The sequence below is a fragment of the Macrobrachium nipponense genome, chromosome 44, assembly GCF_015104395.2.
Source record: "Macrobrachium nipponense isolate FS-2020 chromosome 44, ASM1510439v2, whole genome shotgun sequence".
NCBI lineage: Eukaryota > Metazoa > Arthropoda > Malacostraca > Decapoda > Palaemonidae > Macrobrachium > Macrobrachium nipponense.
This window is the reverse complement of record NC_087221.1, coordinates 7979535-7996466: the sequence shown is the minus strand read 5'-3', so window position 1 is coordinate 7996466 and position 16932 is coordinate 7979535. Positions and strand designations below refer to the sequence as shown.

General features: G+C 36.3%; 1 protein-coding gene across 8 annotated transcripts in view; it reads right to left on the bottom strand.

Annotated features, from left to right (window-relative positions):
* The window catches only part of LOC135204019 (dachshund homolog 2-like), a 183555-nt gene that overhangs the window by 137154 nt on the left and 29469 nt on the right, over positions 1-16932 (bottom strand). The window contains exon 2 of one of the 8 annotated variants that reach the window (XM_064233949.1): positions 14781-14843. The exons of 6 other annotated variants lie outside the window; for them this stretch is intronic. In XM_064233949.1, coding sequence (XP_064090019.1) covers positions 14781-14843 — 63 coding nt within the window. Of the gene's footprint in view, positions 1-11713; positions 11750-14780; positions 14844-16932 lie in introns of all 8 variants that reach the window. One more of the 8 variants, XM_064233950.1, reaches the window with a different exon arrangement.

The following is a 16932-nucleotide window of genomic DNA, read 5'->3' as shown; positions in this document are numbered from 1 at the left end:
CTTCTGTGGTCACGGGGAGCTGCTAATAATTTTTTTTCTATTACCGAAGTTAAATAAGATAAAATTTACACGTGTAATGTAATGTGACCAGCCAAGAAACTACTTATTTACTCCATTACATTTGCTAAGCAAACTCTCAATATTTTAGACATCATTTATATCACAAAATTGCGTCCATTTACGCACCGATGCAAGAGCTGTATGAAAACCCCTACATTAATATATATATATATATATTATAATATATATATATAATATATTATATATAATATATATATAATATATATCATTATATATATATATATATATATTATAATAATATATATCTTTTTCATTTTATTTATTGTGCTTATTGTGCTTAATCATTTTTATTTACTGAATATAGAATTTTGGCATATATTGTAAGTAGTATAAGGTATGATTATACAATACTTTCATATAAATATATTATATAATATAATATATATATATATATATATATATATATATAACATATATATATATATAATATTTATAGATACGTACATACATAGATATATAGTAATTGCATTAATTGTATGCACACACACCTATACCCATACAACTCATTTAACTAATAACACGTTTGCGTTACAATGATCACAGATGTTTTTTATTGTTCCCGTTTCCAGCGAAGGCTGCGAATATTGCTTTTATGTTCGGCACGTGCGCGCGTATGCTTAATTAACATGCAGATCGAATTTACTGGTGAATCTATTTTTACAAATGATAGGGTTGGGGCAAGAAAATGGCCTTAGTGATGGTCCAGCGAGATGATTTGAGAGAGAGAGAGAGAGAGAGAGAGAGAGAGAGAGAGAGAGAGAGAGAGAGAGAGATTGCGCTCAGTTTGTTGAGGAAATTTATCTGTAAAAGAGATTGGTCTAGGATGATGGGGATGAGAGAGAGAGAGAGGAGAGAGAGAAAGTGAGAGAGGACGAGTCCAGGTTGGTAATTATCAAGGAAGAGAGAGAGAGAGAGAGAGAGAGAGATCACCATCGCATCGGTGTGAAAATGTTTTACACCCACCTTTCTTTCCCTTAGTGAAGCCGCCCGACCTCACAAAACGCCCTTTTCCTAACATCTCCAATAATTTTATGGTCCAAACGAAGAAGGACTAAGAAAAGAATAATAAAAAAAAAATCTAACTAAAAATATGAGACTGCCTCTTCCAGATGCTGGCGTTAAGGTGCATCACGCAGACATAATCTGATGTCGGCTGCGTTTATTCTATCGTTCCGTCCAGAGGGGGGCAGGTATTACATTTTGGGGCACTGGGATTGCTCTGACCCCGACCTTCTGTTCTTTATGAATAATTTTCGAAGTCGGAAGCCTTTTCCCCCCTCCAGCACACGAAGAACAGCAACAACCTCCCATTCATATTGTTCCCCCCGAAGACCTTCTTCTTCGCCTCCGAGGCCTCTCTCTCTATCTGACCGTGCCAGACTAATGTTGAAAATGAGGAATGCGTACGAGAATAAAGTAAGATACGTGGGAAAATTGAGAGATAAATCGTGTAGGTAAGGGTCTGTGGGGAGGTTCCGTGGGAGGGGCTGCGGGGAATAATAAGGGCTACTGGTAATGGTTTTCAAACACGCTAACAGAGCGGGAATACGCGCGCACTCAAACTTATTTTCATACGCAAAGGCAGATAACACCAATAGACCAGCATCATCGTAGACTGCTGAATGGAGAGGAAAAAGAGGAAGATATGGTGGTGAGAGAGAGGAGAGAAAGAGAGGGAGAGAGAGAGATAGCGATAGAGAGAGAGAGAGAGGTTTAAGAAGAAGAAGAAGAAAATGGGATGGTAGCAATGGAGATGGAGTTGTGGCCGTAGAGGTGGCAAGAGATCTCGGCACAATTATAATCATTACAACGGAATGGTGATAGATGGAAGCATCCGCTGATTGTGGGGTCCCTCCAGATGATGACCATAAATTCTCAGGCACTGCTGACAGTTACACTTCATTTAACGCAGGACTGATTTGATCCGTCTCCGTTTGATGTATCTCTTCTGCATTTTGCCCTTCAGGGCTTAGTCTGTATTCACAATTACTGCACGCGGTCAGTTGATGTTTATGCGGGGTTTTGCTGCATAAAACTTGATTACATTTCTGTACAAGTATTTAAAATCAGTATTTGAATGAACTTTTTATTCAGAGTTGTAAAGGTATGATGCATCACTACTACTCAATATATTATATATCTATATATATATATAATATAATTATATATCTATATATATATATAGATATATATATATATATAATATATATATTATATAAAAATATAATCTACTGGTTCACTTTTTTACCAGATACGTATGCAGTTGTAACATCCACAATGCCCTATTAATTTCTTGAATTCTTTGCTCTTCAAAGAAATCTGAAGAAGAAATTGGGCATTGTGGCTATTACAAGTGCATATATATAGTATATATATATATATATATATATATATATATATATATATATATATATATATATATATATTATACTATATTATACTTATACACACACACACACACACACACACATATATATATATATATATATATATATATATATATATATATATATATATATATATATATATATATATATATATATATATATATTACACACACGCAACATATTATTTGGATAGAAACCAATTAAATTATATACGAAAGAAAGAGACAGTGAAAGAAATAACTTAAAATCAAATTTTAAAATGTTATTTAAAAACGAATGTGAAAAAATTAAAAATGACGAAATAACAGCTAGGCTTATATACAGTAGATGGAAATATTGATGATGGGATTTAATTTAACATGTATGTTTTTTAGGTGTGACTATTCGTTCCGGCAGTCGTATGTCATGTTATCTTAAAACGAAGTCTTCTCGCGACTCTGTTCTGATTTCCTTAGCAAATGTAGGTACTTGAACCCTGATGAGGTGTAGAAATGCAGAAAACTCTGAAAGCGTTCCGCTCGAGTTGGTATTTCCTTTCATCCTTCCCATGGCTGAATGTAATTATAAATATCAGATGTACTCCCATGCACACATAATTATATCTATCTATCTATCTATCTATCTATCTATCTATCTATCTATCTCATCTATCTCTATCTATATATATATATATATATATTATATATATAATATATATATATATATAGATTCCATGAAAATTCCAAGGAAAGAGAACCGATGGAGTTCTACAAGGCCTTTCAAAAGGCATTGCTGACTCCACCGATTCTCCTTCCTTCGTGGATTTTGTACTTATTTATATAATCGTCACGTTCCATATTTTCGTGATTCAGTTATATATATGCACACAGACACAAACACACATATATGAGTATATATATATATATATATATATATATATTTATATATATATATATATATATGTATGTATATATATGGTTCGATATGGCTTCTGAAATGCGCAATTGCTGCGTTCTAATGTACCTGCTGATGCCTTGGAACCAGTTTTGTCATGATCAGAAAATAAGGTTGTCAAGACTAGCGCGATGTTTGATATATATATATATATATATATATATATATATATATATATATATATATATATATATATATATATATATAAAGCACATACATGTATATATAATTTCTGATCATGACATAACAGTCCCAGGCATCAGCAGGTACTACATTAGAACGCAGCAACTGCGTATTTCAGAAGACTTATCGAACCATCTGCTTATATGCAATGTTCTTGAGGAGAGTCGGGTCTATCTCACGATTCAAAGAAGAGAAAAGATCCGTCCCTTGAGACCCTTGAACCTGGAATAACATCTAACGATGGATGGGGAATCGGTGTTGTCAGGAAGTACTCAAAAATTCTCTTGAAGTTTGCTGTTTCTTTGTAATTATTCTTTTCGAATGTTTTGCCCTTTCCCTGCTTCACAGACAAGCGTAAGAACGAGCAAATCAGCAAACACAGACGCATGAGCAAAAAATTCAAAAGCATATCATACGTAAACGAAGTTCTTGTTAAATATTTGCCCTTGAATATCTGCTGGTTTGTAGAAAACGGAGGTTCACGCCAGACCAGCTACTTCTTTACACAACTACCGCAGTTATGGACAGTCTGAGGACAAGAGCCCGTGCCGCCAGAAGTCCGGCTTATTCTAAACTAGTCAACGTAGCCATAACTCGGCCGTGAACTACGACTCTTCAGGATACTACGCCAGCGAAGGGAAAGCGACTGTTTGAACGTCATGATAAATGGAATGAATATTTAACGGATTACAGAGATGCTGGAATCTCTCTGGTAACCATCGGCGTTTTACCAACTAGCAATCTGCTTTTGTATCTTTGAGTACCGTCTTCGCTTTTCATATTGAAAACTAAAACGAAAGAATAATGATCAAAAGCAGAAGTGACAAAGGAAAACGGTTAATTAAGACCTGTTTCATTTTTTGGTTGAAATAACTTGTCAAAATCTCAGGCCATCAGGATGTGCTTAGACATCAAACTGCATATATCAGAGAGCAAATGTGCCGACACATCAAATTTCACGTCAAAAGCTAAAGCCATCAGAAAGTGACTTGACATCAAATTTCATGTCAAAAACAAACGTGCCTAGACTTCAAATTTAATATGACAGTCATTTACATTTAATTGAAATACAGCCTCCCTCAACAAAACACGCCGACCACCACTTCATTTGTTCACCCTTGGCACATGCAGTCAGAGCACATAAGGAAGTTAGTTATCGGAAACACATTGGCCTTGTTGAATGTGGCGAGAAAAAGAAAGAAAACTAGCATTTCCTCGGAAAAAATAAACCACATCACCACTTAACCCTCCCGGGTCCTATCTTTCAGCCTACCAAGATTTGCACAAAAATCAGCAATCCATCTGGTTGAGATAATCCAGTATCGTGTAAACAGGGGGAGATCATTCCAAGAATAGCTGCAATTCAAAATTTTTTAACAAGAGCCATGTGTGAACTATTACGTTAAAGATTGCCATTGTAAGTCATCCTGGTGTTACTGCGTGAGCATCATCTTGATAAGTCAGACTGCATCAGTAGATTAAAATGTCGCTTTAATGAACTTTTCTTGTTTAATTGGAGTTTCAGTAAGTCACCATTTAACTCCAGCGTCGTTTTGACGACATGTCCCCTTTAGCCACTAGACTTCATTACCATCAAATATACTTATCGTTCTGACAAGTTCCCCTTGACCAGTGCAATTCCCCCTTTTGACCACAACACTCCATTGCCTTACTGAGAATTTCCCGGGGAGCGCTGTATCGTTTTGAAGGGTCCTCGGAGTACAGAACAATTAGTTCGAGGCCAAAGAACTCGACGTATATTCCAGTTCCAGAGTCACTTGAAAATACTTTCAAAATTGGGACGAGATTTAAAGATGTTAAGATTATCAAATCACCAACATTCTTTAAATCCCATTTCTCGATAGTAAAAAAACAATAAATCAACAGCTTCTTAGAAAAAAAAATCCAGATGTTGGGAGAAGAGGAAGAGATGATGGCATAGAAGTGAAAAGGAATAAATGCGTCACACAGAAAATAAGAAATCCAGGTGACGTAATAGAATTATGAAGTTAGAAATGATAGGCTAATGAAAGCTATCATTACCCTTCTACCTCTGCAACTATTTGTACTGTTCCCACCACTATAAATATTGATAATGCAAAAACAAAGGGTCAAATTGTATATATTCAGTGTTGATGTTACATTTTTCTAAGGGGCTGGATCTACTTCACGGCCATGGGGGAATGCCACCGATATAGTTGTAGTCCTACATACCTGAATCTTTAATTATAATCATCAGGTATAAAAAAAGTAAAAATAAATTGATAGAATATAAAAAGTTGGCGGTCAAGTTTTTTTTTTTTCGTCGGTACAGGACGGGGATCTGATGATTTAAGACACAGGCTAAAGTAATTACAGAGAAGAGCAGCATTTTCACCTTTGCGGCCATATTTTCCACATTCTTCTGCTCGAACGAAACTACTGCTGGTCGGTGCCGGCGACTGACTAAGGAGTGGGGGGTTGGGGATAGGAGAGGAAGGGGGGAGGGGGCGTACTGAGAATCGCCGATAACGCGACTCGTTTCATTTAAAATACATTAGAGTCAAGTGCAAATTTTATTAATGTTTTCGTGTTTATGCTAATGACCTGATCGGGTGCAATTTCGTGCGCGCGAGGGCATCTGGCGCACTTCAAAGCCGGATCGGTAATGGCTGCAATTTTCGCTGATTCGGTTTTCCTTTTTAAGCAATGAATCCAATTAAAGGATCCTAATTTATGGGAGGACGTTTGATGGCGATTCTGTCGCTGCAACCAACAGCAGCAGCAGCAGCAGCGGCGGCAGGCGTCGCTTGCAGCCTAAGATCCTTCAATTCTCTTCAAACAAACTGTCGAAGTTTTCACGTCGATGTTTATACTTTATTCACTGTCGATTTGTCGAATACAGAGTATTGTGCATGAATGTGGCGGGGCCTTTGAGTCGTGGTTTCTCTGCAGTCTTCCCCTGGGTTGAGGGTGGGGGGGGGGGGGGAGGGGGGGCGTCCAAGAGAGCGGGAAAAGCATTAGAATTTTGTCCTTTCAAAAAAAAATCGGTTTTGCAAAACCGAGTGGAAGACAGTTCTGAATGAAAAGACATGATTTAAGGTTTGTAATATAATATGCATAATATATATATATATATATATATATATATATATATATATATATATATATATTATATATATATATATATATATATATATATATATATATATATGTGTGTGTGTGTGTGTGTGTGCGCGTGTGTACTTGTAATAACAACAATGGCCTTTTAAATTCTCGGTGTTTCGTAATTTTTTGATACGCTTAAAACTACAAAGCCTTTGATCCAAATGGAAGAATGTGAATTATTTCTGACGTCCGTAACAGGATTCTAACCCGCATCCGGAATATCAGAACGGGGTCGCGCTACCCACCTGACCACGACATGGATACAAGATCGTTGCCGCTCATGCATATATACACATATCGACTTCAGCTATATTTATTAGAGCTGGAATATACTGCCCATCCTGACCATCGTAGAAAAGTGGGTAATCGTTTTTATTGCTATATATATATATATATATATATATATATATATATATATATATATATATATATATATATATATATATATATATATATACACGCTGGTCCACTTTGTTACTTTTGTAACTGTAATAACCACAATGCCCATTTAAAATCTCGGCTACGATGGTGATGGGTCTTTTCCATTTCTGTTAAATGCATCTGAATTCTAACAGGTATATGTATGTAATAAGCAGCAACAGTCCCTTACATTTCTCGTGGTCAGGTGGGTAACGCGGCCTTGTTCTGATACTCTGGACACGGAGACTCAGTTCCGTTTGAATTTCTTTGTGTCCTTGTTTGATTCAAAACTACTGTGTCTGTTGTCCTTTAATTTGAGTCAGGTCGTGACGTAGAGCTATTTTTAAGGTTCATAGTTAGGCCTATTTGATTTCATCCTTTTCTTCCAGATGAAAAATAATATGTCGACCTTGGAAAGTAATGTCCCTGTTCATACACCGACAAAATCCTGACTTCCCCAAGTCCTATAATAACCCGAGTCCCTCTTAGCTGGACAGGGGTTTCTCACCCCATCCCCCACACCTGTGGGGACCTCTTCATTAGCATAAGTGATATAATTGCCATTATCTTACAGAGGGTCAGGTTAGATTATGAAACTGAAGGGGGCAAGATTCGGGGTCAAGGTTAGGCCCTGTCTGCCTGCTGGGGGGCGGAGGCAAGACAAGATTTGGTTGGTTTGTAACTAAAAGGATGGGGCTTTTGAGGAAAGTTACTTCAACATGTATTTACGAATTATATGTATATATATGTGTGTGTGTGTGTGTGCATTGCGTGTGTGTGTGGTGTAGTATATGTGCACATGTGTGCGTCTGTTTGAATTATGACGCTTTCCTGTTTTCACGGTTGGCTCTAAAAAGCTCTGACCTTCCCGAGCTCACTCGCCCAGATCTCGAATGCTGTGGCACTTAAGTTGGTGAGCCCTAATACAATCGATCTTCAGGGGAACTGAGGAAAATGCCTCATGGGGAAAAAAAAAAAAAAGTCGTTGAACGTTTTTATATTATATAATGCTTCGCGCAGAGTGAGGCAAAGGTCAGAAAGGGTTACGTCCATCACGCATGAGCCAAGGCTACCCACTAACCTCATGATTTACACCTGGGCATGAAATCGACCAAAAAACATACCCTTGATTAGTGGGAGCATCTTGAATTTAATGCCAGAAGTGCATGAGATATAATAATAATAATAATAATAATAATAATAATTAATAATTAATGATAATAATAATAATAATAATAATAATAATAATAATAATAATATTTTGTTAAAAATGATTGCTGCTTCAGCAATAATAAACCAAATGACTCAACCGAATTTTACCATGACCTTTGGTGCGTTGCTCGCCATTATCAGCAACAACGAGAAAGCCGTCATCAGAAAAATAGAGAAGACTCTCTACAAGATTAATAGTGCTGAAGCAGCAATCATTTTTAACAAAACATGTCTACGAGAGGGTCTCCTTCAGAAATAATAATAATAATAATAATAATAATAATAATAATAATAATAATAATAATAATAATAATAATAATAATAATAATGAACTGCTCAACGCCGCCATTACAGTTTTTATGAAATTTAAAATTATAATTATGATGAAGTACCAGTGATCATCACCATTAATATCGCCATGTTTTTCGTTTCACCCACACTTACGAACATTTATGAATATCTTTTATCAAATTGTCTGGAATGTTATTAAGGAATGAAAGGGGTACCTTGCACCACCTTTGATGAACAACTGTACCTGAATTGTAATATCCAAATAAAAAATCATGCAGAAGTTGTATTGGTGCTGTTTTTCATTGTTGTAATTATTATTAGCATCGTTGTGGATGATGAAGTTAATATTACTACAACTATTGTTGCTGTGGAGTATTTCCATCATTATTATCATTATTGCTTTTGTCAGTATTGTTTATTATGCTGCTAATATTGTTGTTGGGGATGATATCGTTATTATTGATGATACTAACACTGTTATCATTGATGATACTAACACTGTTATCACTGCTTTTGTGTTATCACTGTTGTTGTTGTTGTAAATAGTAATAATAATGATAATCATATTGTTTTATAATAACCATTTACAAAAGGATATCGCTATACGATGCTTGTACTAATATTTCATATCATTTACCACACGGAGTACCTACTACAAATTGCATTTACAAAAAATGCGATCTATTCCTCATGAAAGCTTCCGACGCCAGAGAACTTAAAGTCATTCCTTCATTCCCCTTATTAAAATGCAGAGTAGTAGTTTCCGTGTACAACTAAAAACACATAAACACACAAGGATAAATAACTTGCATCCGTAAACAGACTTACACCATATTCGCAGGAATAACTCCTTGCACGTAAAAAAACACGTACAATTTCCTTTCCTTCATACATACAGACATGCATGCATGCACACACAGTTTTCTCTTGACGAAGTTGTATGCACAAGCACAGAGTGTCGTACTTATAAGCTTGCACGTATACACAGGTAAACTCGTGCACATACGCCCACCAAAAAGGATAGATCCGAACGCATGTGCACATAGCCATACTTCGAAACGTACTTGCTCACATGAAATACTTTGCGTCGTGTTTCTCGTTCGGAGAAACATCCTAACCTCCACCTGACATCAACCTGAGGCCTGAGAGGACAGTCTCTCTCTCTCTCTCTCTCTCTCTCTCTCTCTCTCTCTCTCTCTCTCTCTCTCGTGATGGACATCGTCATCGTCGTCATCATCAACATCGAAAAAAGGTATGATGAAGCTCATCTTGATCATTACCATCATGATATGAATTATAATGACAGGAAGAAATGGGAAGACGATACAGAGAAATGGAGGAGCTACGGAGGAGGAGGAGGAGGAGGAGGAGGAGGAGGTAGGAGGAGGAGGAGGAGAGGAGGAGGAGGAGGAATAAAGAGAGAGAGAGAGTAAGGATGGAAGGAAAACGTGTTCAAAGGCATGTTGGGAAAGACGGACGAATCTAGGGAATGGAAATAGGGGAAAGAATATATGAGGAGGACTGAGAAAGTTTATCATAACAGGAGGAAAAAGGAGATAATAGCGAATGGCCGAAATGGATTTAGAAATACGAGGGATGGGAATAGAAGGTATAAAAAAAAAAAAGCATGGAAAGGAGTGAAAAGGGGAACAGTGAATAGGATGAATAATGGGAATTGGGAACACATGAGTAAGAAGGAAAACAGAAAAAAAGAGGGACATGAATAAGAGAAATGAAGATGGAGTTGGAAGACAAAGTTAGTAATAGAAATAGCATAATGGTGATACGATGGGGATCCTCCTCCTCCTCCTCCTCCTCCTCCTCCTCCTCCTCCTCCATCCCCTTAGAATTAGCACCAAGCTCTAGAGTGAGAGACCTTATGTATGTACATGTGTATGTATGAATGAATGAATGTATGTATGAATGTATGTATGACTATGAGATTCTGCATGTACTTACAGAAAAAAAAGAAGAGATAGCTATCTACTCTGTATTTTTTTGTATTGTATCTTTTTTGGGACAAGTTTGTACTTATATTTTGTATATCTTGTCAATAAAAATAACTAACTATGAGTGCACGTGTATGCACACGTATGTCTCCTCTCCTTCGCCGACAAAACCCCTTTGCAGAATCAGCATCGGGAGGCTCCCGTGTGGGAGAGCTGACGCATGTATGCATCTTTGTGTGCATGCAAGTATGTACAGGTATGTGCGTATGTGTCTGTCCAAAACATGATCAGAAAACCTAACAATCATCCGATACCAACACGTCCCTACATCATCCGGGACGGACAACCCGATATCATCCAACATTAGACAACTCTACATCACCCGACGGCAGACAACCCTAAATCAACCAGCGTTACCTCTCAACCCTTTATACATTATCCTGGCCAACCCCACAAATCAACTCTCTCTCTCTCTCTCTCTCTCTCTCTCTCTCTCTCTCTCTCTCTCTCTCTCTCTCTCTCTCTCTTCAGATCCCTCTTTTGTAACAAGCCAGAACTATCATCAATTAAATGTTATAAAATGGAGAACTCTCTCTCTCTCTCTCTCTCTCTCTCTCTCTCTCTCTCTCTCTCTCTCTCTCTCTCTCTCTGTTTGTTTGATAATCCAGAATATATTTTACAAACTACAATCGCTCTCTCTCTCTCTCTCTCTCTCTCTCTCCAGACAAGAAATAATGGATGGAAACTAGAACTAAAGAGATACAACACATCTGAAAATGGGAAGTTCCTTACATACAAGATAGGTGACACATGGAATAAACTCCCACCAGAAGTTGTAAACAGCAGCAGTGTGAAAGAGAAAGGTAGACGAAATCATTAGGACACTGTGAATGAATAGTAAAACCTGCTCCTAGAGATAAGTGAGCAACACGATATCTCCTCGGATGGACTAATAAGTCTTTGAGGCATCCTAATCCTTGTAACTCTCTCTCACTCTCTCTCTCTCTCTCTACTGATCACTTTTGTTATGAACCCAAAATTGACATTGCACTGAAGCAATAAAGTTGAGGTAGATATCAGAAACTAAAATGCACTGAGCTGTTTACTTACGTCGGATAACTCAAAATGAAGTCGATTTCCCTCTCTCTAAAAGTGAATGAAAATACAATGAATAAAAAAGTTCTATATTTACGATAATTTTAATGTATTACACAAATATATATATGTGTGTGTGTATTTACGCATATATGTATATATTGTATACAAATGTAATATATATATATATATATATATATATATATATATATATATATATATATATATATATAGATATATATCTATAGATATAGACATATATATATATATATATATATATATATATATATATATATATATATATATATATATATATATATATATATATATATATATATATATATATATTATATATATATATATATATATATATATAGATATAATATCTATATATATATATATATACTCTATATATATAGATATCTATATAGATTAGATATATAGTGATATATATTTATTATATATCTATATAATATATATATAGATTATATAGATTTAGAATATGTATATATTATTGATTATATAGATTATTATATTTTATCTAGCTAATATATATAGATAATAGATATATATAATTTTATATATCTATAAAATACTATATATTATTAATATATATTATTATTATTAATATATATAACTCTAATCATTATCTATATTATATTATATATCTTATATATATATATTATATATAATATATTAATAGATATTATTATACTTATATATATATATAATATTATTATATATAATATTATATTAGTCATCGATCTAATCCAATTGAGGCACTTCCGGAGATACCTTAGATGGAAACCCCAACTCTTTCTCGCTTCAAGCCTGAAGTTGAATCCCTTGTGGACAGAGTCGGCAGACTGCAAACCCAAAAGTCTCCAAAGGGACACCACCTGCAGAATTGAATTCAATTCAACACAGAATTTAGGCCAGGGTTCTTAACAGGGGTTATCTACGTATACCCCATGGGGTATGAGTACCACATGATGGGAGTATGAGACTTGATCTCTGGATATTTGTATATATTTGATTTTAATGTGTCAATGTATACATGGATACATTTTGTAAATAAATAGCCATATAAAACTATAAATGCTTTTGGTTTAGACCCAAGGACAAGCACTGGACCAATGAGGTCATTCAGCGCAGAACGGAAATTGACAGTAAAAGTTTGAAAGATGTAAGAAGAGGAAAACTTCGCAGTTGCACTATGAAACAATTGTTCGGGATGGAAGGAGGAGAATATGAAAAGGAGGTACAGTTAAAGAAACGAAAGGGGTTGTAGCTAAGGGCTGAAGGCATGCTGCATTAATTAATGCCTACAGTGCACAGCATGATGGGCACTGACGGTACTACTGCATATGGGGGCAAGTAGAGGAAAAGGTGATAAATAAATAAACATGAGGAAATAGAAACGGTGATAAATAAATAAATAAATATGAGGGAACAGAAAATGAAACCGATGCACCTGAACTCGGGAGACGCCAGCAGCAGAAAGCAGGAATGAATTTGTTCCTCGCTTCAACACTTGGAGATCAGAAGATTCCACAACGACACTAGGCAACTATTCCGTAGGGGTTAGTGCCATCAGTGCACCTCACGCGATGCACTGTAGGCACTGCTCAAGGTTCTTTGCAAAGTCCCCTCGGCCCCTAGCTGCAGCGCCTTTCATTCCTTTTACTGTACCTCTGGTCACATTCTCTCTCTCATCTTACTGTCCACCCTCTCCTACCATTATTGTTTCATAGTGCAACTGCTTTGAGGTTTCCTCCTGTTAAACCATTCAAACGTCCTTTACTTTCAATTTTCCTTTCAGCACTGAATGACCTTATAGGTTCCAGCGCTTGTATTTCAACTAGGCAACTAATCCGTGCCACAAATAAAAATCGTCAATAGTCGGTTTCTTCAAATTAACTTGTGGTTCATTCATTTTTCGTTCTCTCTCTCTCCCTCCCCCTTGAAAGTTTACAGCAGAGACCCTCTCGATATAGGCTTTGTGTAGCCTAATTTACTTTTACTTGACTCTCTTTGTTTTTGCTCATCAGTAGCGACAAATTCTATTTGTTACTGATTTTAAAACATGTTTCTTTTTAACCTTGCGTGGTTGCGAGCAAACAAACATGCATAGATTTTGGTTTTGTATCATTATGGCGACAAATACTCATTTAAAGCTGGCTATGCAACGTATAGTTAAAAACTGTCCGGAAACCTCTTTGGCCTTTGATGAACATTAAAAAGATATTTCGAATTAGCTTGGAAATAATGGGAAAAATTCTTATGTCGCTACATGGTATTTTATATGTGATGAGTATAATGAATTTCTATACGTGATATTATTATTATTATTATCATTATTATTATTATTATTATTATTATTATTATTATTATTATTATTATTATTATTATTATTATTATTGGAAGGCATGATATGGTTTATAGACCAACTTATAAAGTAATTCATTAAAGACATTTTTTTTTATCAAATAAAACCTATATTTCCCTGTTTTATAAGAAATAAAAATAATTTCTTTTTAATAGTCTCATTCCTAATTTTTCTTCACATTCAAACACACAGGTACACATACACACAGCACGCACACACACACACACACACACACATATATATATATATATATATATATATATATATATATATATATATATATATATATATATGTTGCGAGTGCGGATGGATATATGTATCCAAGGACATTCAAAATAAACCGAGAGACTCATCTGATGAAAACTTTGGTTTTGCCATTACGTATAAGAGTAAATATTCTGATCAAGTCAACAAAACCCTTCCTATTTACTGACCGATACCAGTATGTTTGTTTTTCATTATTTACCAACCACTTACTATCAACCAAACCTGTCACTTCCATAAGGTCATGGCATTTCTAATACTGTGACGAGTAATATCTTTTTAATCCATCAGCAAAATGAATTAGAAGAGCTCTGTTTTGTTTTCCCATTTGTCTTTCTTGAACTTCTCTTTTAAATAGTTTATCATCTTTTGGAGTCAAACAGTTAAGATAAGCTTAAAAAATATTTTCTACATATTAGTAATGCTCACGGGCGCGCGCACAGTCCTCCAAATCCTTGAAGACAGAATCCTCGTTCAATGCGACAGCGACTCCTATAACACATACGAAAAAAAAAAATGAACAATGCGATCTGCAATAAATGGGTACGAGAGAGAGAGAGAGAGAGAGAGAGAGAGAGAGAGAGAGAGACGCAACGCTCTAGAATTCGGGCTCTCGGATGGATGGGGGTGTTGAATGGATGGATGGTGGTTTAGGGGAGGGGGAAGGAGGCAAGGGAGGGGGCGGTATTCGGTTCCATGATAGGAGGGTCACAATGGTTGCCGAAGAAGCAGAGAGAGAGAGAGAGAGAGAGAGAGAGAGAGGCGTCCGCCCAATGGTAGCAAAGATGGTTTGAGAGAGAGAGAGGGGGGGTGGGGGGAATAATGGCCATGATTAAAGTCTCATTTGGGTTAGGAAGGCAGAAATTATTAGGGAGTCCGAGTAGGAGCAGTAGTTACAGAGCCGTCCCTCCTCGCTATGAGGGGGAGAGTGGGAGGAGGAGAAGAAGGATTGATAAAGGTAGGGGTAAGGAAGGGGGACCTACGTCTTTGGAGGACCGATGAGACTACTGAGGGTCGGTGGGGGCGGGAGGATATTGAAAGGGGGGATTGGTGGGATCTTTTGGGTGGGTATCACATCATACAGAAATAATTCGCTAGGAGAAGGTAGCTAATAGTAGGGGGGAAATACTCATACCAAGGGAGAACTTACCCCCACTTGTCCCCCCCTCCTCCCTTTTTGATGAGGGGTTGAAATGGTGGATGGGGGATGGGATGGGAGACGAGAAGATGATAGGGATGAAGGAGAATGAAGAGGAAAAAAAAAAGAAGTCATGACATCGTCAAGTTGAATAGACAATTGCAAGAGCATACATCGCTCTCTCTCTCTCTCTCTCTCTCTCTCTCTCTCTCTCTCTGTGTGTGTGTGTGTGTGTGTGTGTGTGAGACAAAATCAAGAACATAAATGTGTTTGTTTAAGAGAGAGAGTGAGAGAGTGCTTTTGTAAACTGAAAATTGCACGATAATATACTCTCTCTCTCTCTCTCTCTCTCTCTCTCTCTCTCTAATGATATAGAAAGGAAAAATGATTTTTTTATGATTAAAAGAACATTTCCAAACCGACCCCGTCTCTCCAAACTGATGAAAAAGCTGGCATATTCATACACACTGAAACAACCTCAAAGCGTCTATAATTCGAACCAATTATATACAACAAATAACAGGTTAAGCAAGGCAACTCCGAGAATATAAGACTACGTGGCAACCGTGGGGGAAAAAAAGGCTGCATGGCAACCGCCAGCGTAAAGATGATCATTTTCGTGATAATAATGGTGTTCGGACAGTCTGTGTGTTCAATCCATTACCAGCAAACCTCTCGCCGAATTACACATACACAAACTTACACTTACCATCGCCTATATATATATATATGATATATATATATATCTATATATATATATATATATATATCATATATATATATATATATTATATTCATACATATATATATATATATATATCTATATATATACATATTATATATCATATATATATAAGGGTATATATATATATATATATATATATATATATATATATATCGATATATATATGTATGTATGTCCACAGATCGCTGTTTCTTTGTTGGTGAAGTTTGTCGTTGTAATCAGAAGATTATAATAATTAGCAACAACAAAACACGAGACATGAGATTAGCTACATCAAGTTTAGTAACTCGATGAACTATATGATGTTATATTGAAAACTAACGTTAAACTAACCGCCACCTTCGACGCCCGACGTAAAACGATATTCTACTATATGATGAAAGATTGTTTTCCAGTTGGCCTTTTGTTGGACGGGTTTGTTAAGCTTAAATGAAAATAAACTTCAAAGAGAATGCCGGTAAGTGCCCCCTCTATTACACGACACGAACAAATTTATTCCTTAACAAATTTATTCAGCCAGCCAACAGACAAATTGCCCCCTATCAGTGCGCAACATATTCCCCGAGATGACACACAAATAGCTACGCTCCAAAACGTTTAATCCTCTGGAGGAGGAGAACCGGGAGCCGTTGTAGATCCTTCGCCTCTTCCTCCGGACCTTCCCCGTCCCCCCGGAGAAGCAGCGCTTTCGGTATCGC